This window comes from Bicyclus anynana, chromosome 2, assembly GCF_947172395.1.
Source record: "Bicyclus anynana chromosome 2, ilBicAnyn1.1, whole genome shotgun sequence".
Taxonomy (NCBI): domain Eukaryota; kingdom Metazoa; phylum Arthropoda; class Insecta; order Lepidoptera; family Nymphalidae; genus Bicyclus; species Bicyclus anynana.
This window is the reverse complement of record NC_069084.1, coordinates 18,673,288-18,698,700: the sequence shown is the minus strand read 5'-3', so window position 1 is coordinate 18,698,700 and position 25,413 is coordinate 18,673,288. Positions and strand designations below refer to the sequence as shown.

Below are 25,413 nucleotides of genomic sequence, written 5' to 3'. Positions count from 1 at the left end.
TTCTTATGAGGCCCATAGTTAACGACCAAGTCTCGGAACAATAGGTCATCACTGGCAACACGCACTGTTCGAAGATACGAAGGCACATATATCAAAAATTCTGGGTTTTGTATAAATTTATTTTTTTCCTATTTAATGTTGTTTACGATAATATTAACTTAGGCAATGATATGAGGACATCACATAAATAGCTGGTAGTGGTCATGTTTAAGGAAAAATATATTATGTAGATATTTAGTGTGTCGAGGACACAGTGGTTTTATAGTTAAACGTAAGCTTTATAACTTCTTATAAACATAATATGACTAAGTGGATACCCCATTGGTGTAGTGGTGAGTATGTTCAATGACGAATCATGGGTTCGATGCTGCGTTAGACAATAGCGTGGCAAATTTGTTCGTAACACTCCTAATGGTCTGCGGGTCGGGAGGGGGGTGGCGGTGCGCTCGACTTCATACCACGCAATCCTTTCATCAGCCTCGCTCGCACGACTTCACACCCGCGCAGTCCTTTCCCCCGTCGCCCACATATCGTGGGAATGTCATAAACGAACTTGCCAAGCTATAAATAATCATCATTAATACAGTCATATTAATTAAAATTTAAGTATCTGTCTTTGATTTTAAGATAACTATGTTTTCTTATGTGCTTATACCTAGTTATTTATACGTGCTTGTACACGATACACCAACAAGCTTTTTAATTTGTTTGTTTGACCGCGCTAATCTTTGGAACGGCTGAACAGATTTTAATGTAATTTTCAATTCCACATGAAGAATTTCTTTTCTGTGTATAGTACTTACAATACCTTGCTATGGTCAATCCCAAGCATAGTTTTAGATCCTCAAGGTCAAATTCCAGGAGCGATGGCGTGAGGTAGAATCTTTTTCATGAAAGAAGTCCCGCGGCTAAATCCTGAACTAAAATTGACAGCGACTTACACAAATGACGATAAGACCGCCATTACCAAATGACAATGAACGACATGCAAGACATTAGCGCCGCGTCTGGGGGACTTCTTTCATGAAAAGGACTTTACAATAAGATTTCGCAGTTTCCGAGATAAAGAAATAAACGTCACATAAGTAAGATTTATTATAGTCAAGTATCACCATCTGGCGAATGGCTCGGTGAGTATTGTCGAATGGAAAACATAATTAGCATACGCCTCCGTGGTTGCCGTGCGATCGAGGAAATACCTACTGCCGTAGCCTTCTGTTTGTATTACATTGTATAGGTACGATTTTCGATTTATTTATTTAAGTTGTCGTTGTTGTTGTTGACGGCCTCCGTGGCGCAGTGGCATGCGCGGTGGATTCACAAGACGGAGGTCCTGGGTTCGATCCTCGGCTGGGCAGATTGGCAAAACAAACCAACAATAAGAGAAAAAACATAGAACTGCCTAAATCACTAACATAATTCACAATTCTCCAAACGTGACCAACTTTCATCTCGTAACAGTACTTAGCTAATTTAACTAACACTTCAGCACTTTTACTAATTAAATTGTCCAATTAAATAACAAGCGACAATTTAGGCGTGCCATTCTACATTAGTAAACAAAACTAATTTCTCCAACGTCTAAAAATAATGCGTGAACTCAGCGAAGGGACGGTGAATGTAAAACGGAACCAAAAAAAATCCTTTCAATAAAACCCATTTAACACCGACCCTTCTGAATTAAACGAGCGCTTGTGATAAAAATAATAATGCAGTAATGTCGCGCCATATTTAGCCGACGTAGAATCTTGCCATATCTGTACAATATTCCAAGAAGCGCAGACAAATCTGTAGATTTTAATACCATTGGGATAAAGTCCGTAATCGTTTAAAAGCATTGTTTATTGAAAGTGCAGCGTTGTACGATAAGGTCTCGTTGTGCAGTGAAGTTGTTCGCAGACAAAATGGCCGACCAATCAAAGCGCGGGAACGGCCCGACGCGCGGAGGCGAAGCTGGCCTCAAAAATACCTCACAGAGCCGTATTCTGATCAAATAACCGAGCAGTGCTGTGTGCGAGTCACGTGTTTAGTGTTTAAGTAATTTATTGCAATTTTATAATACAAAATGAGGGAGATCGTGCACCTCCAGGCCGGGCAATGCGGGAACCAGATCGGAGCTAAAGTGAGTGACAACTTTTTTGACAATTCCCACAGATAATACAGCGATAGTCACTCGCCCATAGTTTCCTAGTTTGTATTCGATGTTAGAATGCCGGCTTAACGGTTTTCAGTTACGTAGAAATGGTAATATAATATGGTAATGAATCTAGAAATATCTCGCTTTACGTACCTATACCGTGTAACTAAGTAAATAGGTTCAATATTCAAATTCCATAGTTTATTGTTATTTAAATAATATAAGATATTTCTTTTTATCGATGAGGAAATTAGTTCCCTATTGCATACCATTGTTCTTACATTAGAAAATGGGTAAGCTTGGGTAGGTTTTGAAATGTAATACACGCAATAACGTTAGACAAGGGTGGCAAAATGCCACCCCCTACGCACCGGATGGGCGTGGAACCGGGTTAGGTTCTGTAGAGGTTCTATTGTAGGTGGTGACCCACTCACAAATAACTATGATGTAATTATGAAGCGATAGACCTAAGTAATCAAGGCTCTGAAATATTTGTCTTAATGATTCATATCTACACACAGAGTGTATCATCTGTCACCGTATAGAGACATAGAGCTGAGACCCGCCATGCACAATTAATTAGAACCTACAAATATTTAATACAAGAAGTTAGTAATAAAACTAGGACCAAAGCCAAGCCTGTAAAAACAGCCAACTAGCTACTTGGCTATATTGATGATTGATGATGATGATGATTGAAGATTGATATGATCATATCAGCCGGACGTCCACTGCAGGACATATGCCTTTTGTAGGGACTTCCAAACATCACGAACTTGAGTCGCCTGAATCAAGCGAAGCCAAGTAGTTTAATAACCAAAAATCCATTTTTATAGCGTATCTAACGGCACTGTCTCTCCTGAAGTTAAGTGAACACCATCCCACATACTTGCAACAGAGGAAATGTAACTACGTTAGGAACAAAATGGCTAAACAAGCCTATTACAATCATCTCTGATATAGACATTTTTATCATCAGGCTACAATTACAAAGCACAATTATCTAATGCGAATAAGTTTCTTTTTGGTTAAATCGTTGTAACTGGTCGAACTTTGAACTTCGACGAATGGGAAAATCAATAGATGTCTAAGATTGGGCAGTGACGTAAGTTAGTTGCCTCGACCTGAGACGATTTTATCGACTCGACGAATACTTAAATATTTAATGTACTTATTATGAAGTTATGAACTTTCATATTTGTTACAAATTATCGACTGAAAAACAACGAAACGGTTAAATGCAAATTGCAATTCCCTATTACGTTGGTATTCGGTTTTATAAATCTGAACAAAATGGAGTATTACAGAATGAATTGTATCTAAATGAATTCCAAATTGACCCCAACTGGGAGTCGAATTGGGAAATTCGTGACAAATTGTTATATGTGTAATATAAGGTAGGATTTGGCTGCAAAAACATCTGATGGTAAGTGATAAAGCAGCCTATGGTGGAACATGCTTGCCTATTTACTCTTGATTTGAATTTACCCATACTGAAGGTGCCAGGGAAAACGGAAGCTGGAAGGGACTTCCATATGCACTGCGTCTAGGGAAAGAAGAATTAACCCGCTACGCATCCAAGGGATATGATATGGACGACAATAAGTTCTTATTTACTTAGTACCTATGTAAGCCATTGAAGATATTATCATATAGGTATATTTAGAACTGTGTACCTACTTATCATTATACTTAAAAACCTGTATCCCAGTCAACAACGAAGTCAGTCGGATATTGTTTTTGTTATCACTATCGTGCTTATCACTATCAGCGTCAACACAATAGATAAGAGATAAGTGTTACTTAATGATAATGGCTGCATATAAAAATAACCTTAACATTGTTGTGTTGGAAAAATGCATTTGTTTCGTTATCTTTTAAATGCAACGTCGGAGTTTCCTACTGGCTTTTCTTTAACTTTTCTTTAAAAATTGTACCTTCCAAACCGGTACTAGAGTCTACAAACAGACGAACTTGATGTTTCTGAAGTAAAAAGTAGTAGTTAGTAAGCATATTTAAAATAATCAAATTTTAAAAAATAGGGCCGGCCGCGCACTGTAACTTGTGAGAAATTTTATTTACATGCATCCGACGTGTTGCTGTCTATTTATGGGCAATTGGTTTTACTTACCTTCAGATAGACCATTTACCGTAAGATTCACCCATTTGGATCCGTCATGCGAATATTGAATGCATATAAAAGAAAAACGACATACGCGTCGAATTGAGAAAATCAATTCAGTATTTTAGAAGGAGAAAAAGAAATACTTTATTGCACACAAAAATACAATAATAAATAAAAACATTAGAAATTAATAATTTAAACTTAGTATGCAAAATAAATTATTAGGTACCTACTAATCTCTACCAGGCAACCCCTGACGATTTAGATGCTAAATATCTCTGTAAGTACTACATACGTATATTCTGCTGAAAAGCACAATAAGATACACAGACGGCAAAATTCATAACCCTCATTTTTGGCTTCGCCGTCATTTAAATAGACCCTTAGTCTACAATTTCCGTGAACCCAATTCCAAAATTGCTTGTTGCTTTCCGCAACAGCAATTGCTTTCTTAGCACCAGCAGCAATTTGCATGTACATCCGCCGCGACGATCCGTATCTCGCACGATAACACTTTCTACCTGATATTCGTAATTATATCGATTTTAATTGTTGAACGTTCACAAGTTTTCACTCGGTTGCCAAGCGGATACTACACTAGCTTGATATGTGCCGAATTCCTCGTTTAGGACTTCATTTTTTTATTCAATATTAGCCCTTCACTGCGACCTCATCCAATATACGATGCAGTCGATGCAGAAATCTATATCTTTCAAAAGTAGCTCCTACCTAAAAAATAACGTTTTAAAGCTTGTTCGAAATTATGACGAAAGTATGAGTATTTTACAAAAGCTACTTTTCAAGAATCAACTTTTACAAAAAAACAGCATCTGTCATTCTGTCACGTCCAGAATCGATTGCTTCCTTGCATCTATGCTGAGAAATTCATCAATTACATGAACTTTCAGTTAGAATAGACAGCTATTCTCGTTACATTATTACATTTTCGCTTAGAAAGTTGAAGCAACAAGTCCGCCATGTTGATTATTATAATTCAAGTACGTAGTTATAATAAACCTTTCTCGGTATCTGAGTCATTTGAGAACCAAAGCGTGTTGGTTTGGAATTTCAATGTCGGGGAGACGTGAACGTCTCAAGTTATTGTTAGAAAGAGTACTTAAAACGGCTGAGTCAATTGTATGTTATTATACTTAAATATGTATATTTTGTTGGCAACTGCCGGTAGTTAAGCTCTTGGGAATCAACATTACCTCAAGACTGGACGTTGGCAAAGATAATCGGAACCTTGTTTTCAATGTTCACACTATCAGTCTATCAAATAATCAAAATAATGAGTACAAGAATTCTATATTCCTTATACGATCACAGGATAGTCAATCGAGCATGTTCGAAGTACGTTTTACATTTGAACATCATAAAGTGATGATGATAATATGTTGTGGTATTCAATGAAAAACCACTTTTGTAATGTCAAGTTTGTTTGTTTTCATAATTCTGTCTCCGGTACGTAAGGCAAGTCCTGCTGAGAAGAGCCGGCAAGAAATTCACAAATTGGAGGAATTTTTGAGGGCATTCATTTTCCGAAAGCGACCGAGGTAGTGAATAGCTCAGCTTGTACGATGTCGTAGACAACAATCAGGAGTATTGAATTACCCAATATCTTCTACAATCGTAAACTCACATCAGATGAGATCACAGCTATATTTAGTAATATTAGTTTCAATATAAATCTGCAACAACCTATACATAATTTGCAATCATCAGACTAGAAAAATTTAGTACCATTTTCGTCCATTGTTCGTCTCCATCATCGGATGAAATTGGTCGAAACAATGGCGGTCGGGAGGCCATTTCAAATGAATTATAATTTAGCGCGTAATGGCTGGCTCCGGACGAATGGTGTCACCGCCGACGCGTCATTATACACAAAATACAACTACTGTGCAGACAAAAACATGAGCTAGACAATATATGACACACTTACCTACATAACAAATTATTCACTGTGTCTAGAACTTCGTAATTGAAAGATTTTCATAATTACGCCTGATTGAAAGCAATTAAAACCGTCAAAGTTGAAGAGCACTTTCCTAGAAGATGCCTATTCGCTCTAGCCATAAAGATGTTCAAACTGTAGATGGAAACAGATGCCGGAAGCATTCCAAACTTTTGTTGTGCAAATTAGAAACATGAATGTAGAACGTTTAGTACGTTTGCCTGGATACCTATCTCCAAGTAAGCGTAACGTAGACCTACGGTTTAAATGAGTAAACGTTAAAATACGGATACGGACAATACCATGTGAACCGTTCTTAGCATGTTGCTGTTCTGTGGTAGAAAAACAGAAAGGAATGAAAGAAATGTTCTGTGGAAAGAGGAACAAGATGGTGTATATTTAATGAGTTAATCATCCATAAAGTACCGAACCCTGAAAATCTATAGCATGATACCATCTGTAATAATTGCAACACGTTCTAGGCCATAGCCAATAGTTGCCCTAGTAGTATATTAGTATTATACACAGAGTTCTTCCAAGAAAGTACTACAGCTATGCTAATTTATGTCGGCAAGCTGCATCGTTGTCTCTGAAGGGTGTGGTTGAAATTCTAGTCACACTTATCACCTAAGGCACAGTAGATATAATCTAAGGCTCGGATTGACAAGCGTAGGAACACATTGTAGGACGTAGCTGGGCTACTTGTTTATTAAGTCTGTGGCTTTCCAAATTTCAATCCTTTGACTTAGAACGGGTGTTTGACATTTCCTGATCATACATTGAAGCTTCACTATGAAATAAAAATTAGCAAGGTAGCAATAAAAATTCTACAATATATAGGTAGAGGTACTAGTACTGGGTACTACTAGGTATAGTTGGTATCAACATTTTACCGTTTTAGAAATTTTGGTGAAATAGAAGTAAATTAGCTACGAGTATGTTATCATTTCCCCACACTCGATGGGGTCGTTGACCGCTCGGTCGACGCCCGCCTCAAAATAACCATCGCATAGCGCACACTTAGCCATATTATCTATGGGTGCTTAGCTTACACGCACGCAGAGATCTGCCTTATTCCGACTTATTTATGACATTATATTTACGTGTAGGAAGTCTTCACGTAAATATAAAATCAATATTTTATTAAGGATGCCCTACAATTAATTTGGTTATCGCGAAACGAAACAGGCTGACATGTCTAAATAAAGGAGCGAAAAATATATCTATATTTATAAAGTTATAAAGAAAAAACTATCTTCAATGGTTTGCGTACGTAACTCCTTTAGGTTTCTTATTTACAACTTTGCGATGTAAGATTTTAAACGACATTAAAACGATTAGATATTCTAAATAATGAATACTTACGTCTGGTTATTACCTAATTACAATCTATGTGATCGTCCAAATATCCAGTATATCATGCGTGGTATGAGAGAATGAATTAGCATCTTCTAGGCAAGGCCGCCCCAGCTTCGAGCTCATCGTTTTCCATCATGTTAATCAACCCTGGGTCGGTCGTTCAGATGGGTCCAGGACTTTCAAGTAATTCTCAATAACATATACTCAGCCCGGAAGCCTCAACATTAACAGCACGTTTAACTGTCAGTCTCGCTCAGTCAACATCCGATTGTGATGGACAAAATGATCCATTATCACCCTAAGCCCGCTAACAAATATCGGAGCAGCAGCTTAGACAAACTAAGCTTCATACTTCCTCATCTAGAAGAATGCGAAGAAGAAGAAGGAGAATGGCTTCATGGATCATTAAATGACAATGATGATATCTAACAAGCGAAAGACCCTAAAACAAAAAATAAGCCAGAAATTGAATATGGATGCCGTTTGGCAGTCTGGGTTAGATTTTATGTTCCAATCCAGAATCGACGGAAACTATAAAAGCTATAATGACTAAGTGGATTTTACTATAATTCATGGATTATAGAAGTTTATGATCCAATCCAGAATCTACGGAAGCTATAAGCCTAAGAGAACCTCACAATAATGTATGGATTATAAAAGTCTCGGTTAGATTTTATGTTCCAATCAATTGGCTTGTTTAGAAATCGTGTAACGAAAATGGCCGCCGTAAAGTGCAATAGTCTTCGCAGTGCCAACACTGAGCCATTGTGTGTACACTATACATGGGCAGTTTCCCCACAAGTGGCACGCTCTGTTCGCACACTTTCATCTCGTCTTATCTGGTTACCAAGAAAGTCCACATCTCGCAAGTCGCACTATCGATCGCCTTTCACTTTTTATTAAAACTTATAGCGTCTGTACTCACTACTGACACTTTTCGAAAGTGCAGTATTCGTGGCATCTTTTGTGTAATTTGCACTCAGAAGTGTAGCATCGATTTTATTGATCGAATCACAGATTTAGGAAAAACGTTAGCTTTTAGCGTTGTCTGTTCTGTGGATCGAATTGATGGAACGTCGAAAAAGTCAGAATTGGTTTTTGTGCCAACATGAAACTAAAAGTTCTTCTGATTTATAGTCAAATTTGTTTAACAATATATCTAAATCAAAGACATTTAATACTTCGTTCGTTATAAGCTCACGACCTCTGGTCACTCCTCATTTCATCTTCCAAAGGATGCATTTTAATTCTTTCTTCCTTGTGCTTAGTGAATTTTAATAGGTGTTTTATGTTTTCTCGTATGTCTTTTCATGGTACCGATAAGAACTAAATGTTTTTTAACAACCCAAATCATTAGCTTAGTTTCGTAACCCGTCATTTAAGTTTATTCACATGCTTAATGGAGTTTAAATAGATTATGAGTAATACAAATATGCTACAAGAAAAGTGTTTACTTAAGTGTGAGGAGCGTACTCGACTCTCAAGGCACTCGTTATTAGCAATGCAGGCTGATTCTTCGAATCTCGGAACCCTGAGCCGGCGACCATATTAGTCATTTTCTCATATAAGGCGTCGTTCGGCGCTCACCCACACAGCGGCACCTACTCGCAGCCTACGAGCATGACATCATTCTTATCGTCACGAACGTAATGCTGAATTTTAATGTTTTCCGATCGACCGAAGCGACTCGCTCGGCCTCAGTAATATTGTCAAGGATTACTTCACCATTCATATGTCAGCCATTTAACCAATTAAGATCTGCCGGTTCCATTACATCCACATTAGACTACGCAGAGTTATGCAAATGCAATTACGCAGGCGAATTCCCGACCATATGGCGCTTCGGGCAATCGGGCCAGGGTTTTAAAAGATTCGAAAAGTCATTCGAATGCTAATGAGCTGGTTTGCGTTCGAACGCCGCACCGGTACAATACGTTCACTACTTATAAGGAGAGATCAGCCCAAACGAGACGTGGGCGTCGCCCGTCGCCAAGGCGACTTTATTGTGTACACCTCCATAACTCATCATGCAAACGGCTCGCGTAATTCACTGTACTCGAGCTGTAGTACTCATTAAAGATGTATATTATGCATCCTGTCGGCCGTTTACGAGATGGTTCATTGAGCTTTATTGTCGTCGTGCCCTGCCATTTGAAATAATAACCCCAGATCCACTTATAACATCAGATTTGTCCGTCGATTATTAGCATGCAAACGTTGATCCTTCGTGGAAGATTTCCTCAAGAGGAAGTTTCTCTTTACAGTAATTGTGTGGACTGACGTTATCATTCTTGTCCACAGTTCTGGGAAATAATCTCCGATGAGCACGGCATCGACCCCACCGGCGCCTACCACGGCGACTCGGACCTGCAGCTGGAGCGTATCAACGTGTACTACAACGAGGCGTCCGGCGGCAAGTATGTGCCCCGCGCCATCCTGGTCGACTTGGAGCCCGGCACCATGGACTCCGTGCGCTCGGGGCCTTTCGGACAGATCTTCCGCCCGGACAACTTCGTGTTCGGGCAGTCGGGCGCCGGCAACAACTGGGCCAAGGGCCACTACACGGAGGGCGCCGAGCTCGTGGACTCGGTCCTGGACGTGGTGCGCAAGGAGGCCGAGTCGTGCGACTGTCTGCAGGGCTTCCAGCTCACGCACTCGCTGGGCGGCGGCACGGGCTCCGGCATGGGCACGTTGCTCATCTCCAAGATCAGAGAAGAGTACCCCGACAGAATCATGAACACCTACTCCGTCGTCCCCTCGCCCAAAGTGTCAGACACAGTCGTGGAACCATACAACGCAACACTCTCAGTACACCAGCTCGTAGAAAACACAGACGAAACCTATTGTATCGACAACGAGGCTCTATACGACATCTGCTTCAGAACGCTCAAACTGTCCACCCCCACCTACGGAGATCTCAATCATTTAGTTTCCCTCACAATGTCCGGTGTCACAACTTGCCTCAGGTTCCCCGGTCAACTAAACGCAGATCTTCGTAAATTAGCCGTCAACATGGTACCCTTCCCACGTCTTCACTTCTTCATGCCCGGATTCGCTCCTCTCACATCCCGCGGCAGCAGACAGTACCGCGCGCTCACGGTGCCCGAGCTCACGCAGCAGATGTTCGACGCCAAGAACATGATGGCCGCCTGCGACCCGCGCCACGGCCGCTACCTCACCGTGGCCGCCATCTTCCGCGGCCGCATGTCCATGAAGGAAGTGGACGAGCAGATGCTCAACATCCAGAACAAGAACTCGTCCTACTTCGTGGAATGGATCCCCAACAACGTGAAGACCGCCGTGTGCGACATCCCGCCCCGCGGACTCAAGATGGCCGCCACCTTCATCGGCAACTCCACCGCGATCCAGGAGCTGTTCAAGCGTATCTCGGAGCAGTTCACGGCCATGTTCAGGCGCAAGGCGTTCTTGCATTGGTACACCGGCGAGGGCATGGACGAGATGGAGTTCACGGAGGCCGAGAGCAACATGAACGACCTGGTGTCCGAGTACCAGCAGTACCAGGAGGCCACCGCCGACGAGGACGCCGAGTTCGACGAGGAGCACGAGCAGGAGGTAGAAGACCACTAAGCGTGTGGTCCTGACGCCACGGAGTACCGACATGCCATTATTATTGACTCGCGTTACGATCAGTAACCTTAATGATTCCTATACCCACTGTCACGAAGATATGCTTGCTAACTGTTAACAGAGCGCACGACTAAACAATTCCCGGCAAACACAAATAAATGTAAAACATTTAAAATATAAATTACCGTACGAGTCCAGCAAGCCTCGGTGATAGTAAGATCTGAAAGTAAAAGTCTGATCATTAAATACATGATATTGATTGTGTATCGAATTATAAGTTTGGCCATTTATCAATCGTTGTGTGGGCTTCAGTAACAGAAGTATTACGATTAAAATTGTTCTGAACAATATAATTTAATGTATATAATAAAGATTTTTATTTATTACATCGTGTTATTTATCAACATCCTTTTCAATTTAAAATATCACTTTGATGATTGCAAGTTATTATACTTTGGTACCTATTGCATATAAATTAAAATTATAAAACCAAGTCTTCATTTAATTCCTTACATAATAATAATTGTGATAAGTTGCATGATACGAAGGTCAACTGAATGAGTCATATGACTGCACTCAAAGATATGATGGTAGCTCAAGGTGACATGGTATTGACATGTCACGTACTGTGACAAACGTCGTCTCACACAAGACATGGTCAGTAGAATAAAGTCTATGAAGTAAGAGCCTGTTATAGTCAGACATACCTCTATTTTACAAAGTCTGTTATGTTAGTCAGCTTATGCTAATAGCCAGTGCCGGGTTAAAGTAACTCGATGCCTTAAGCAATCTTCCCCTGTGGGCCCAAAGGATTAAGTATTGCAGTTACATAGAATAAATTAAAAAAATAATACCTAGAGACAAAGTAATATGTAACGTATGTAATTATGTTTTATTTCTCCGACCCTTATCCCATGCTAGATGGGGTTAGCTGATTTAACGTTTTTTGGTATTTTTTAAGGGTTACCAATTTTTTTTTTTCGATTGTCTTGGTGCTCTAGACATCTCGTGTATTGCTTAAATAGCTTAGGTGTAGGTTAATCCAGAACTGCTAATACCATTGGTAATTTGGTAAGCACGGTGACCAATGAAGGTATGAAGTTTGGACAGTAGTGAATTTAGAAAATAGCAGTTCTCCAAAGGTCCAAATGAGGAAGAAGGTCCCTTCACTGAAGAAGTTATAGGTGGGTATATCTAATTTACGACTTGGTATGTAATAAAAGACTTCATACAAATTTGCCACCTTTATTCCACCTCTTTCCATTTTTATTTTCACAACAAATTTACCCTCATGTTCTTCCAGATGCCACTATCACTATACCAAATATCATCTTAATCGGTTCAGTGGATAGGTGATATGATGGGTTAGCTGTAGGCAGACAGACTTACGTCGCATTTGTAATAGTAGTAATACATATTAGTATGTGTTATGACTTGAATTCCTTTCCTGTGGACAAACTTATTCTAAATCTAACCTCATTGAACTATAAGCCAAGATACATCAATGAGATTCAATAGATTAAATCTCGAGAGAAGCCTACGCAGGAGATTATACGCACTATTGGACGGTCTCCGTGGTGCAGTGGTATGCGCGGTGGATTTACATAACAGAGGTCCTGGGTTCGATCCCCGGCTAGGCCGATTAAGATTTACTTGATCAAGGTCTGGCTGATGGGAGGCTTCGGCCGTAGCTAGTTACCACCCAACCGGCAAAGACGTACCGCCAAGCATTCAGGTAAGATGTCGTGTAGAAACCGAAAAGGGATGTGGATTTTCATCTTCCTCCTAACAAGCTCGCTTCCATCTTAGACTGCATCATCACTTACCATCAGGTGAGATTGTAGTCAAAGGCTAACTAGACCCATAGCCTTGCTGTACGAGGCATGTTGTATTGACAACAAACTTTTTTTTTAATTCTTTACAAGTTAGCCCTTGACTACAATCTCACCTGTAATGATGCAATCTAAGGTGTAAACGGGCTATCTTGTTAGGAGGAAGATGAAAATCCACACTCCTTTCGGTTTCTACACGGCATCGTAGCTTATTATCACGTTATCGATAAGCTAAATCGCTTGGCGGTACGTCTTTGCCGGTAGGGTGGTAACTAGCCACGGCCAAAACCTCCCACCAGCCAGACCTGGACCAAATAAAAAAACCTTAATCGCCAAATTATCGTCCATGTCATTGTCAACATTTTCCACCCCTTCATGTAGTTTCGATAATTGGCTTTTCATATACCTAGGTATTTACATATACGAGTAGGTACAAATTATGATATTTACAAATTATAATATCATCTAATGTATGTTAAGTACGAGTGTATCTTAAGATATACCTAAATACAAAAATAATTAGGTATATTTTACGTACCATCAGGGATGTAAGTATGGAATCCTTTAAGTATAATTTCTAGTTAAGAAACTAGGTACTTACATACGTACCTACCTACTTTTTAACCGACTTCAAAAAAAAGAGGAGGTTTCTCAATTCAACCGTATATATTTTTTGTCATTAACTTTGTGGTTATTTTAATGCCTGCTCATTTTAGAAGAACCTGCATTTCGAGTCGGTGGTAGATCCGCTATAAGTAGTCAAACTTGAAGTTCAATAGTTCTTGTAAATTAAACCTACTTGAAATTAATGAATTTGATCAATAAGCAAAAGAACGCAGAGCAGTATCCCTACACCTTAATAGCTAGCGTATTATTAGTACCTACCCTCTATCACAGAAAACGTTTATGAAGGTACAAGTATGGTCCAAGAAAAATAATTTGTTCTGTTGCACCTTGGCCGCATACATCGCGATAAGGCGTTATCGCGATACGTGTGTGTATGTGTATGAGGAATGTTTGTCCACATACCAGTCTGTGGACAAATATTCGGCAGACTTCGGCACGTCGCGTCGGAGCTATGCCGCACGCAAACACTTCGGGTAAATTCGCAGGACCTTCGGCTGAAGTCGCAGGCACTTTGCGCATTTTGTCGGTGAATACTCACACAATATCGCAGCGTTCGTCGCTAGGAACCACTAGAAACTGTGTAATGTGGCCACGCTTCAGTCGATCCATAGACATCGTATTTGTTTGTTACATGTGCAACGGTAAATAGAAGCTTAGAATTTATTAATAGAAGACTCCTACGACTTTCTTCAAAGTCTCAGAGCAAAATGTAAACTCATATCCTCTTTGTAACCCTATTTGGTATACAATATTAGTCAATGTAACGTTTTCCGTTATTTCCGTGAGTGTGATATCTAAACATTAAAACATGAACTCACAAAGGCTGCCCAGTGGGCTATTTGTTATAGTACCTAGATAAGTTAAGTTTATGATTTTTTATTGTTTTAGTTTTTTGTTAATTGTAAAGTGTATATGGCTACACTAGCGAATTGGGGATAACCTGTAATGTTAGTGTAAGTCTGTAAATGAATAAATAAATAAAATGGTAGCTTACGTGAACATTTTTAACCCTTATTCCTTTTTTGTAATTTTAAAATAAATACTTACCTAGTTTCCAAGTTATTCAAGAAAATTAACAAAATTTACCACTACTTATTTCCGAAATCAGCCATATTTAACCAACTTCTCAAGTCGTCGAATTTTTTTTTTATTATAGACGTATGTTCGCGGATTATAATACTATTTTTTATGTTCTATTATTTCATTCATTTGTTCACTAACCTGGCCTGGGCTTCATATAAATTTGTCTCATCTTTGTGATAAATCTAGATACCTATCTGTCAAAAAGAGTCAAATGCACTGGCTAAAAACAACGTCCGCTTAAAAGCCGGACTATCTCGCCTAAAGCGGGCCGTTTGGTCACATTAGGCCAACAGGCACACACATATGCGCCACTTACGCAACTACGTGTTGGCCGCATTCACAAACGCGCGCAGTGCTGGCCAGTGTACACGTATACATATATTCGCCTGTAAAAAAAAAGGAGAAAGTGTTGCCAAATCGATCGGTATGTATGTAATAATGTCTAGCTAGCATAGATTTTGTATATTAATAATCTAAGCGTCTAAGCATTGTGTGGTAAACATTAAAAACTATTTGTGACAGTATTTGGCGGCATGTTTGCTTGTATCTCCATGTATTCGTCAGATATTTGAAAGTGTATAAGCAAGCGCCTTTGCCATATTTTTTTAGCGTTCAGTGCGGACTTCTCTCAGTTTGAAAAATATTACTGTATGTATAGGCAGACCTATGTCGCCATTTTTATTTAGACAGACATACACATATTTTTCAAAATAGCGGCCACTTTTATTAATTTTATGTACACACATTTATGTATGTCGATGCATGCATATCTCAAAAAGTAAAAGATGTAATGCAGAAAATATATTAGATGCAAGTTTCACCAAAATCAGTTCAGTAGTTAAAAAAATAATTGGCATACTAACTTTATAAGAAAAAAGTTTTATAAGTATCTCGCTTATTGGGCTAAGGTGGTAACTTTCTTGGAGGAGGCCTATGACTTCTTTATAGTGTTTTGTGTTGCAGACGATGAATTGGGATAATTCAACCATTTTGAAGTTCTTAGAACTTTACCGATCACACTCTTGCATATGGGACCCTAAACATAAAGGTCACAAAAATAGGCAATGCTTAGACGAAGCGTGGCTTAATATCAAAGAGGATTTGGGGATGGAGTACTCTGTCCAAGAGTTGAAGAGGAAGAAGGAGTCCCTGATGTCTGCTTACAGAGGGTATCGGAAGAAGATCAAACGGTCAGAAGACTCTGTATCTGATCCGAGTGACGTTTACCAACCCACGTGGTTCGCTTATTCTTTTATGGACAGTTTCTTGGGACCTGTATATACTTGCTTCAACACTACAAAAGTAGATGTATGTATGAATAACTATTAATTTAAACAATGACATTTATGTATGACGTAACGGTCGGCTACGAACATTGTCAAAATGTCATATTATTTATGAAATTAAATATCACGGTGAAGGAAAAATGTCATGTGAAAATCTGTATACCTAAGAATGCATGTGTGTCAATCCGCATTGGGCCAGCGTTGTGGACTATTAGCCTAACCCCGTTCATTCTGAGAGGAGACTCGTGCTCAACCGTGAGCCGAATATCGGTAGTTAATGTTTATACCTCTAGACATCTAAACAAATATTACAAAGACAATACAAGACTTGATTTTCGGTTCAGGTCTGGCTGGTGGGAGGCTTCGGCCGTGGCTAGTTACCACCCTACCGGCAAAGACGTACCGCCAAGCGATTTAGCGTTCCGGTACGATGCCGTGTAGAAACCGAAAAGGGGTGTGGATTTTCATCCTTCTCCTAACAAGTTAGCCCGCTTCCATCTTAGGCTGCATCATCACTTACCATCAGGTGAGATTGTAGTCAAGAGCTAACTTGTAAAGAATAAAAAAAAAAAAAAAAAAAATTTAAAATTAATTTATCCACTAAAGAAACTACGAGTACATTAGATCAATGAATAACATACCTCCTCCTCCTCTTATAGGTAACATAGTATGATATTTTACTCCGTATTCCCATGGGAACAGGAATTACTAGAGAAACTACGGAAGTTCTGTCGTGGTCCACGTGGTCAGTGCTTAGTTCCATATCCTCTCTCCTTTAACTATAATGGCAGGCGTCCACTGCTCCGCATTGTACGTATCGGACGCATCGCATCAAACGGATTTTAGTATTCTTTGTAGGTTTAGAAAATCATACTATATGTATTTTATCTGCTTACCGAAAAATTAAAAATACGTTTGTTGCGATGCGATGCGAATCTGTAGACGCCATTAAATACGGAATATTTTGTGACTGTGATTCCATTGGCAAGTAAAATATTTCTTTTTTAGGACGAATGCCATGTGGTTGTAGTAGAAAATTCCGAAAGCAATGATGTTTACGAAGAAGAAGAATATTATACAGAGCAGTCCACGTCGTCGCCCCAACACTACCAGCCATCCAACGAAGACAACACACCAGCAGCATCCAGGGCATCTAAAAGAAGACAACACGACCCACTCGAATTGAGCCAGCAAAGCCATATGGAGCAAACCTTCAAGTTTGTGAAAAATATGTACGAGCTTCAAGCCAAGCACAGGTTCAAACATGAAGATGATGAATGCTCAGTCTTTGGCCTACTTATAGCCAAAAAGTTACGCCGACTTTCCGAAGACCGTAGAGACGTGTTAATGGTCAAAATTAATCAACTGTTCATTGACGAACGCCGGGACTCTAGTGCGCCAAACTCCAACTCAACTTTATAATCCTAAGCCAAAATGTTCAGGAATATTTGAAAGACAACCAACCAGGGGCGTAGCTAACGCCGTGACAGCCGTATCAATGATACGGGGCTCCCGGTCTACAGGGGCCCCTTACGTGTGAAAGCAAAAAAAATGTAAAATATAGGTTATCCACAATCTCTTTTTGTCCCTGGTTAAGTTAAGCGTGCGCCCAAAAGTTGGAATAACGGAAACATCTTTTATAGGTTAAATATTCTGTCATATTTATTTATTTTCTTTTTGAGGTAATTTTAGGCCCCCCAACTAATTTTGTTACAGGGCCCCTCCGAGACACGCTACGTCACTAAAACCAACCACCATAATTATATCAAAAGACTTCTGATTCGTTGAAAGAGTTTCTATTGCAGAAACCAAAATAGCTGATGTCCATTTATCTCAAACATTTCGCCTAGACAATAAAATTTTATATAGCTAATATAAAATTGTTTATCTTCACCTCTCTTTTTAAGATACTCATACAAAGCTGTGCAAACTTCCATGTTCCAATATAAATTTGGAAATACATATTTAGTTTGATTTGATACTTATTTTAAAATTATTATAAGAATCTCGCACCTCATGGTTTATAGTTAAACAGGCTAACCATTGAACCTATTCAGCAGTTGAGATTTGAGCAGAAGCCATTGAAGACATTCATTAAATAGTAATTAGTGGGCACATTATTTTGTTGCCATCAAACTTTACGATAACAGGTCGTTGACCCGATGGCTCCGGTGATAATATTCTACTAATACTGTGAATAAATGAACTGCCTCATTGGTCCAGTCATTACGGTTAGTCCATATAGCTTTGGATAGTGAAGTTCTGGTATCAGCAGTATCAGCTGGGCCGATTGAGATGGCTGGTGGGAGGTGGGAGGTTTCGGCTGTGTGTGTGTGCTAGTTACCACGCTACCCGCAAAGACGTACCGCCAAGCGATAGCGTTCCGGTACGATGTCGCGTAGAAACCGAAAAGGGGTGTCTAGGATGAAGTTGGTTAGTTTATACATATAGATTAACACATAGGGTAAACTCCAAAACTATGAGTACCTAACTACTTATGTACTTTAGTTTGTTTTTGCAGATGCATTAAAAATTGATTAAGCAAAAAGAATTTTTATTTTGAACGGTATTTACATTTTACTTGGATTACAGTTAGCAAAAGAATTGGATTAAATTGAATCACTTATTTTAGGTAAGTCAAATTGAACAACAATTCGGATTTTGCTAAGATTGGATCATAGTTAGGGCTGCTACCTTAGACCATTAATAACTTCTTTTAATTCTTATTCTATAAATCTTATTAATGGTCTAAGGCTGCTACCCATAACTTATTATACATATAGTATATCTACCTACGTATGTCTAATGATATCTAACGATATTCCATGGGATATTTTAAATGGTTCATTATTTCATCCCATAGTTAGGTATTAATCGAATTTCAAGTCACCTATTAATATTTCAATTTCAAGCTCAAAAGTTGATTTTGAGATGAGAATTATAGACCAAAGTCAGACTTGAGTCATACATCATAATCTCAGCGAGGCAAGGGTTGCGCAAACTCAGTTCAATTATCGATCAAAATACGTGACTCATAATCCTAAATAATAAATCGTCGAATGATTAGAAAATAGCAGAACTGTAACTAATAAGTACAAATATTTGTACCCGTTCCTAACAACTTATTGTACGAGTATAAGTTATAATTCAAGGAAGTTGAATTGAATTCATATACGATATTTTATACCATTTTCAAATTGATGTCGCAATGCGACAAATGTTGTCGATAAACTTTTCACATCACTCGGTGTTCGATAACCCGCTTTCGAGAGCGCGCAGCGAACGGCGACTACATTCAGTTCGGAGCTCACTTCACTATTCTTCAAACAGCCACGGACCACGGAAGTACGTGGTGCGTGCGGAGCAGAAAATATTAAATAGTGTCAATTGTTAAGTAATTTAAGTTCACAATCACAAAATGAGGGAAATCGTACATATCCAGGCCGGTCAGTGCGGAAACCAGATCGGCGCTAAGGTATTGTAACGTTTTTATATAGATTTTTTGCCTTTTTTTGTCCTAACGTCTGAGAATGCGCGGCCGGCATTTTGTGACGCCTGCGTGCCTCGCAGAGGTGAGCCCGTGAAATAGTCTGTGCAGAATATAGATGAGGCTAGATACCTATTTACTTGATTAATGTACTGTTTAATCAACATTAGAAACGAAATAAAGTTTCAGTAGTACTTAACTCATTAGTTTAAATTTTTTTCCTACAATTTTCAAAAAGTTGATTAAGTACTTACCGTACCTTGACCTGACTGAATTTTACTAATATGCTTTTCAGAATAAGCGATATAGTTCCATTGAGAATCCTTACTTCACTTGAATTTTACTTTTTGTCTGCTCGTTTTACCGCGGCCGCGACGTTTTCTTTTCTAATTCGGTGTTACGGATAAGTCCACGTGTTTGTTCTTACTTGACGCCATTTGCCGGCCGCAATTTCACAAATTCTTTATTTGAATTATGCTTTGTGAAAATCAATGATTTTGTTTGAAATTCGAACTTTCAATTCTGAATCTACTCGTATGTCACGTCATGATCATGAACCTGTTAAATTGTTAATTTGCTAACGAATGCGTCATCTTGACTTGACTTGATCATCTTGGCTCTGCGATCACTTTCTATATTATCTATTGACTTTGGCTCATCTAGATATTCAAGGATTAAGAAAAGGTAGGGTAAAGTACCCATTACTCAGCCTTTTATTGAGTAGGTAATTCAATTTGATTCATTATAAATATTTTAAGTTAAGAACAATGACTTTATCTGATAGGTTTTTTATTTAATTTCCAAAGAAATCAACAAAATAGTGTAATTATGTTAAAATTATAGAAAAAATCAACAAAAAGACAAATTATGGCACTTTTACACAGCGCTCAGCCTCATTTTTCCTGTTCACTCGGTTCAGTGTTAATCAATAGGCATAAACTATTAGAGTAACAAATTTTATATAAATTGCTTAACAGTTGTTGCGGGAATGTTTTCCAGATATTCAAATCACTTTTTTAAGTATAGTATTTAGCTACTAGGTAGCTAGCAGGCCATAATTGCCGCCATAAAAGAAGAAAAACCGTTAGTGTGCGCATAGTTGTGTCCTATTTCAATTTCAAGGTTGCGCGTCCCTCTGATAAGGGCGAACCAATCGGAGCACAGAATTTGTAACGTCTGAACTGAGTTACAATACAATAAGATGTACCTACCTACGAACCCGGTACCCTATCTCCCTTTACTGTATTTTTACCAGCTGCGTCATTCTTTTGTGATAAAATTCCAGGGGGATTTATGCATGGGAATGTTTTTATGTAACTAGATACTCACTTAATAGTGTTAAATACAATAACGCAAAAGTTTGTATGACTAATATTTGTTACTCATTCACGCAAAAACTACTGAATGGAACATTTGGAATTCTAGATTATACCTACTCTGAATTAGTTCTCGCGAAATTTGTGAAAAATCCAAATTTCGTGAAGAATTCTTTTGAAGAACTCGTCAAGTCACTGTATTCTGTAAATCGGACAAAATGTCGTTTTGCCTCTAAATGCAGAAAAATGTCTCGTCAGGAATTTTGGTTAATGTCAGCGGATTCAAGCCGCTGTGATGGAAACGAGCCAACACTGGAGCACACTTTAAATTCATGTCTAATAAAATACCTAATTATGTATTTTCTTGTCTACACTTTGTAAATATAACTGGCAAGAGTGTTCAAACTTCTTAATAGTTAACTAATTGGATAAATGAAGTACCTATACAGTCCAGCTCAAATACCTACTAGAAACCATTGAGTGGAAAATTATTAACTTGGCAGAGCACTTTGATTTGCTGTTTTACATGCATAGGTTACATAGTTTAGGACTGAAGCTTTAATAGTTTAGACCCCACAGTCTAGGTCAGAAAGTATCAAGGTTCAATCTCCGTTCGTCGGACGACTGCTGTTCGATGCTAGACACACACGATTTCGAGAAAAGCGAATATTGGTCATGTTTAATTCAATGTCTGTGTCCAGGTCCAGCTCTTTTATAGCAAAGAATCATGATTGCTTGATTATTTTTCAGAATTTTTGGAACCCGCATTAATTAGATAAATATTTTTTTTGCTTTGCTCCCTTGTTTACAAATTTAACATAGACAATACAGTAAAAATGTTCAAAATAGTCAATAAAAATACCTGGAATTGTAAGCTGCCAATGTCATGTAATATTGTCAAATGTCAATAAGACACAAGTTAAAAAGAAACATTAAATCGTTGACAAAGAGGCATAAACAAAAAAATCCTTAAATTGCTTTAAAAACGCCATATACGAACGCTACTACACGAAGATCACTGACAATCTGTCAGGGTGTGAGTTACAAGCGTGTGGCCATGATAAAAATACTTAATGAATGTTGTCAACTAATGAAAAAATAATTTTATTTAATTAATTTAAAAAAAATGCGGGTTCCAAAAATTTTTTGTTTTGGGTTTCAAGCCCTATATTTTATGTTCTTTTAAGATAAAAATAATTTGTTCTGCTTAATTGACAATTGAAAAGAGGCCCAGCCTCCATAAAAAATTGGGACATGTCCTTTCCGGCTAAAAATTGTCTACTGTTACGCCCGCCTACTATTCGGATTTAAGTCATAATATTTAAATTATATTGGGGTTTTAGTGTATTTCTTCAACCAATTCGAATTCAATAGGTGTTTAAAACAAAAGATAATTTTTCAATTTTATCTACCTTCGGAACATACTTCTATAAAACTTTATAAACCCCGTTTTCATACCCCATGTTTACCCTTGTACCTAAATGTGTTCTTTACCTGCCTGTGAATGTCTTCTCAAAACCTGTTTTAAATTTCGAGATCTATTGTTTCTATTGTTTGAGAAGTGAACTATTAAAGCTGCCAACTTTCGACAATGAAATCATAAATAAGCTTCAGAATTTTTAGTAGCTATAATGTTATATTTTCTAGAATAAGTTACCTGTACTATAAATCATCCAAAAAGGAACATGATGATGATGAGTAACAACACGGAAAAGTCGCGAACGAAGCCTATTCATAAATACCTATTTGGCTTTAGATATACAGCTGTGATCATTTTAGTGTAGGTGGTTACTTGAGTAGGCAGGTAATCGGATTTGGCGAAATCAAGTTTTAATTGGACGTGTAGGAGAGCTTGTCCTAGCACTCGCTACCAAAACCAGACCGACTTATCGGCTTAACTACATACTTTATTTCCTTCCAATTTCCATTAACAATCCACATTTCTAAATGTAGTTCCGAAGGTTTGTGTTACTAATCCTGTTGTCTAGGCGACGCTGACTCATAAAGTCTATAGTGTACTTAAGTTATGTTGCTAATCCACTTATATCCAATAATGAAGAATTGTATTCACGTGTTTGTGTTGATTTGTTAGATATATTTTTTTTTAATAGAAGCTGTATTTTCTTGTCCACAGTTCTGGGAAATAATCTCCGATGAGCACGGCATCGACCCCACCGGCGCCTACCACGGCGACTCGGACCTGCAGCTTGAGCGCATCAACGTGTACTACAACGAGGCGTCCGGCGGCAAGTATGTGCCCCGCGCCATCCTGGTCGACTTGGAGCCCGGCACCATGGACTCCGTGCGCTCGGGGCCTTTCGGACAGATCTTCCGCCCGGACAACTTCGTGTTCGGGCAGTCGGGCGCCGGCAACAACTGGGCCAAGGGCCACTACACGGAGGGCGCCGAGCTCGTGGACTCGGTCCTGGACGTGGTGCGCAAGGAGGCCGAGTCGTGCGACTGTCTGCAGGGCTTCCAGCTCACGCACTCGCTGGGCGGCGGCACGGGCTCCGGCATGGGCACGCTGCTCATCTCCAAGATCAGAGAAGAGTACCCCGACAGAATCATGAACACCTACTCCGTCGTCCCCTCGCCCAAAGTGTCAGACACAGTCGTAGAACCCTACAATGCCACACTATCAGTCCATCAACTAGTCGAAAATACAGATGAAACTTTCTGCATCGATAACGAGGCTCTATACGACATCTGCTTCCGCACGCTGAAACTGTCCACCCCCACGTACGGCGACCTCAACCACCTAGTGTCACTTACCATGTCCGGCGTCACCACCTGCCTCAGGTTCCCCGGCCAGCTGAATGCGGATCTCCGCAAACTGGCCGTCAACATGGTCCCGTTCCCACGTCTTCACTTTTTCATAACTGGGTTCGCGCCACTCACGTCTCGCGGCAGCCAACAGTACCGCGCGCTCACAGTACCCGAGCTCACACAACAAATGTTCGACGCTAAAAACATGATGGCCGCTTGCGACCCTCGACACGGCCGCTACCTCACCGTCGCATCCATCTTCCGCGGCCGCATGTCCATGAAGGAAGTGGACGAGCAGATGCTCAACATCCAGAACAAGAACTCGTCCTACTTCGTGGAATGGATCCCCAACAACGTGAAGACCGCCGTGTGCGACATCCCGCCCCGCGGGCTCAAGATGGCCGCCACCTTCATCGGCAACTCCACCGCCATCCAGGAGCTGTTCAAGCGCATCTCGGAGCAGTTCACGGCCATGTTCAGGCGCAAGGCGTTCTTGCACTGGTACACCGGCGAGGGCATGGACGAGATGGAGTTCACGGAGGCCGAGAGCAACATGAACGATCTAATTTCGGAATACCAGCAGTACCAGGAGGCTACCGCTGACGAGGATGCCGAATTTGACGAAGAACAGGAGCAAGAAGTAGAAGACCACTAGTAGTTGGCCATAACGCGACAAAATACATGCCATTATTGACTCACGTTACACTCGTAACATTAAAGATTCCTATACTGTCATAAAGATATGCTTGCTAATTTTTAACAGAATGCACGACTAAACAAATTTAGATGAAGATAATTAAATGTGCAAACGTTTAAAATAATACATTCCGCGTGATTCCAGCACGTTACACGACATTACACTCAAGGACTAGACCCCAGTGGCTGCAAGCTATCAATGGAGCCCTTTACTCCTTACACGCAAGAAGACTAAGTATACAGTCCGTAAAACAGACATCATTCAAATGTAGAATTGTAAAATTATCTGATGGTCCTCTATGTTTGCCCGGATATTGGACAATTCACAAACATTTTATGCTGGAGTATACGAGTACCTGGAATATTCGCCTCACTTCTAGAAGTCTTCTAGAAGGATGGATGCAGTGATATCGTCACGCGCTGTCACTAAAAATGTTTCCAGCAAGCCTCATTGAGTGTAAGTTCTGAAATGCAAAAGGCTGATCGTATACATATTTTATGAATTATTATTGAATTATTAAGTTTAGACCAAACGTTATGTCGGCTTTAATAACAGGTTTATTATGATTAAAAATTATTTCGAACATAATTTTAAAGTAAGTTTATAAAAAAAAAGTTTTATTTATAACTTTGTGTTATTTACATCCCCATCATACCTATCTAGTAATAATGAGAATTGATAAAGAATAGCGTTATTAACTTTGTTATTAAAAATATACCAAAAACATTAATCTACGGATTATTTCTAACATAATAATTATGATAACTGATTTATGACTCAAAAACCAAACATTTGAAGATAATGATGACCTAATGTTATTCAAGAACGATCTGTTGGCACAAATAAAAATATATGTAGGTAGGGTACTACTTAAAAACAATAACTTTTTTTTCTGAAAGGTTAAGTATATATTTGATTTTCTACAAAAATCAACAAAATAGTATAATTATGTTGAAATTATAAATAAAAAAAAATTATGGCAATTTTCCATAAACTAAACTAATTTCAACACTATTTATAAGTAAATCATCTCTAAAGCATAAAGACTGACTACTGGTGCGGGGCTGATTATTGGGTCCTTTACCCTAGTCTTCTAAAGAAATGACAAATCTAATTATAACTGATCTGCTTTCATCTCCACACAAGAATTAGT

The 25,413-nt window shown here is 39.1% G+C and overlaps 3 protein-coding genes across 3 annotated transcripts; all 3 read left to right on the top strand.

Moving 5' to 3' along the window:
* Positions 1–1,961: 1,961 nt before the first annotated feature.
* LOC112053964 (tubulin beta-1 chain-like) lies at positions 1,962–11,552 on the top strand. The gene is made up of 2 exons (XM_052887513.1): positions 1,962–2,122; positions 9,880–11,552. The coding sequence occupies exons 1-2, from the start codon at positions 2,066–2,068 to the stop codon at positions 11,164–11,166; spliced, it is 1,344 nt and encodes a 447-aa protein (XP_052743473.1). The 5' UTR covers positions 1,962–2,065; the 3' UTR covers positions 11,167–11,552.
* Positions 11,553–14,976: 3,424 nt separating this feature from the next.
* On the top strand, positions 14,977–18,690 carry LOC112053960 (uncharacterized). Its single transcript, XM_024093596.2, has 3 exons — positions 14,977–15,132; positions 15,672–16,016; positions 17,003–18,690. The coding sequence occupies exons 2-3, from the start codon at positions 15,675–15,677 to the stop codon at positions 17,414–17,416; spliced, it is 756 nt and encodes a 251-aa protein (XP_023949364.2). The 5' UTR covers positions 14,977–15,132; positions 15,672–15,674; the 3' UTR covers positions 17,417–18,690.
* Positions 18,691–19,304: 614 nt separating this feature from the next.
* On the top strand, positions 19,305–24,887 carry LOC112053961 (tubulin beta-1 chain). Its single transcript, XM_024093597.2, has 2 exons — positions 19,305–19,469; positions 22,932–24,887. Exons 1-2 carry the CDS (start codon positions 19,413–19,415, stop codon positions 24,216–24,218), a joined length of 1,344 nt encoding a protein of 447 aa, XP_023949365.1. The 5' UTR covers positions 19,305–19,412; the 3' UTR covers positions 24,219–24,887.
* The last annotated feature ends 526 nt before the right edge of the window (positions 24,888–25,413 follow it).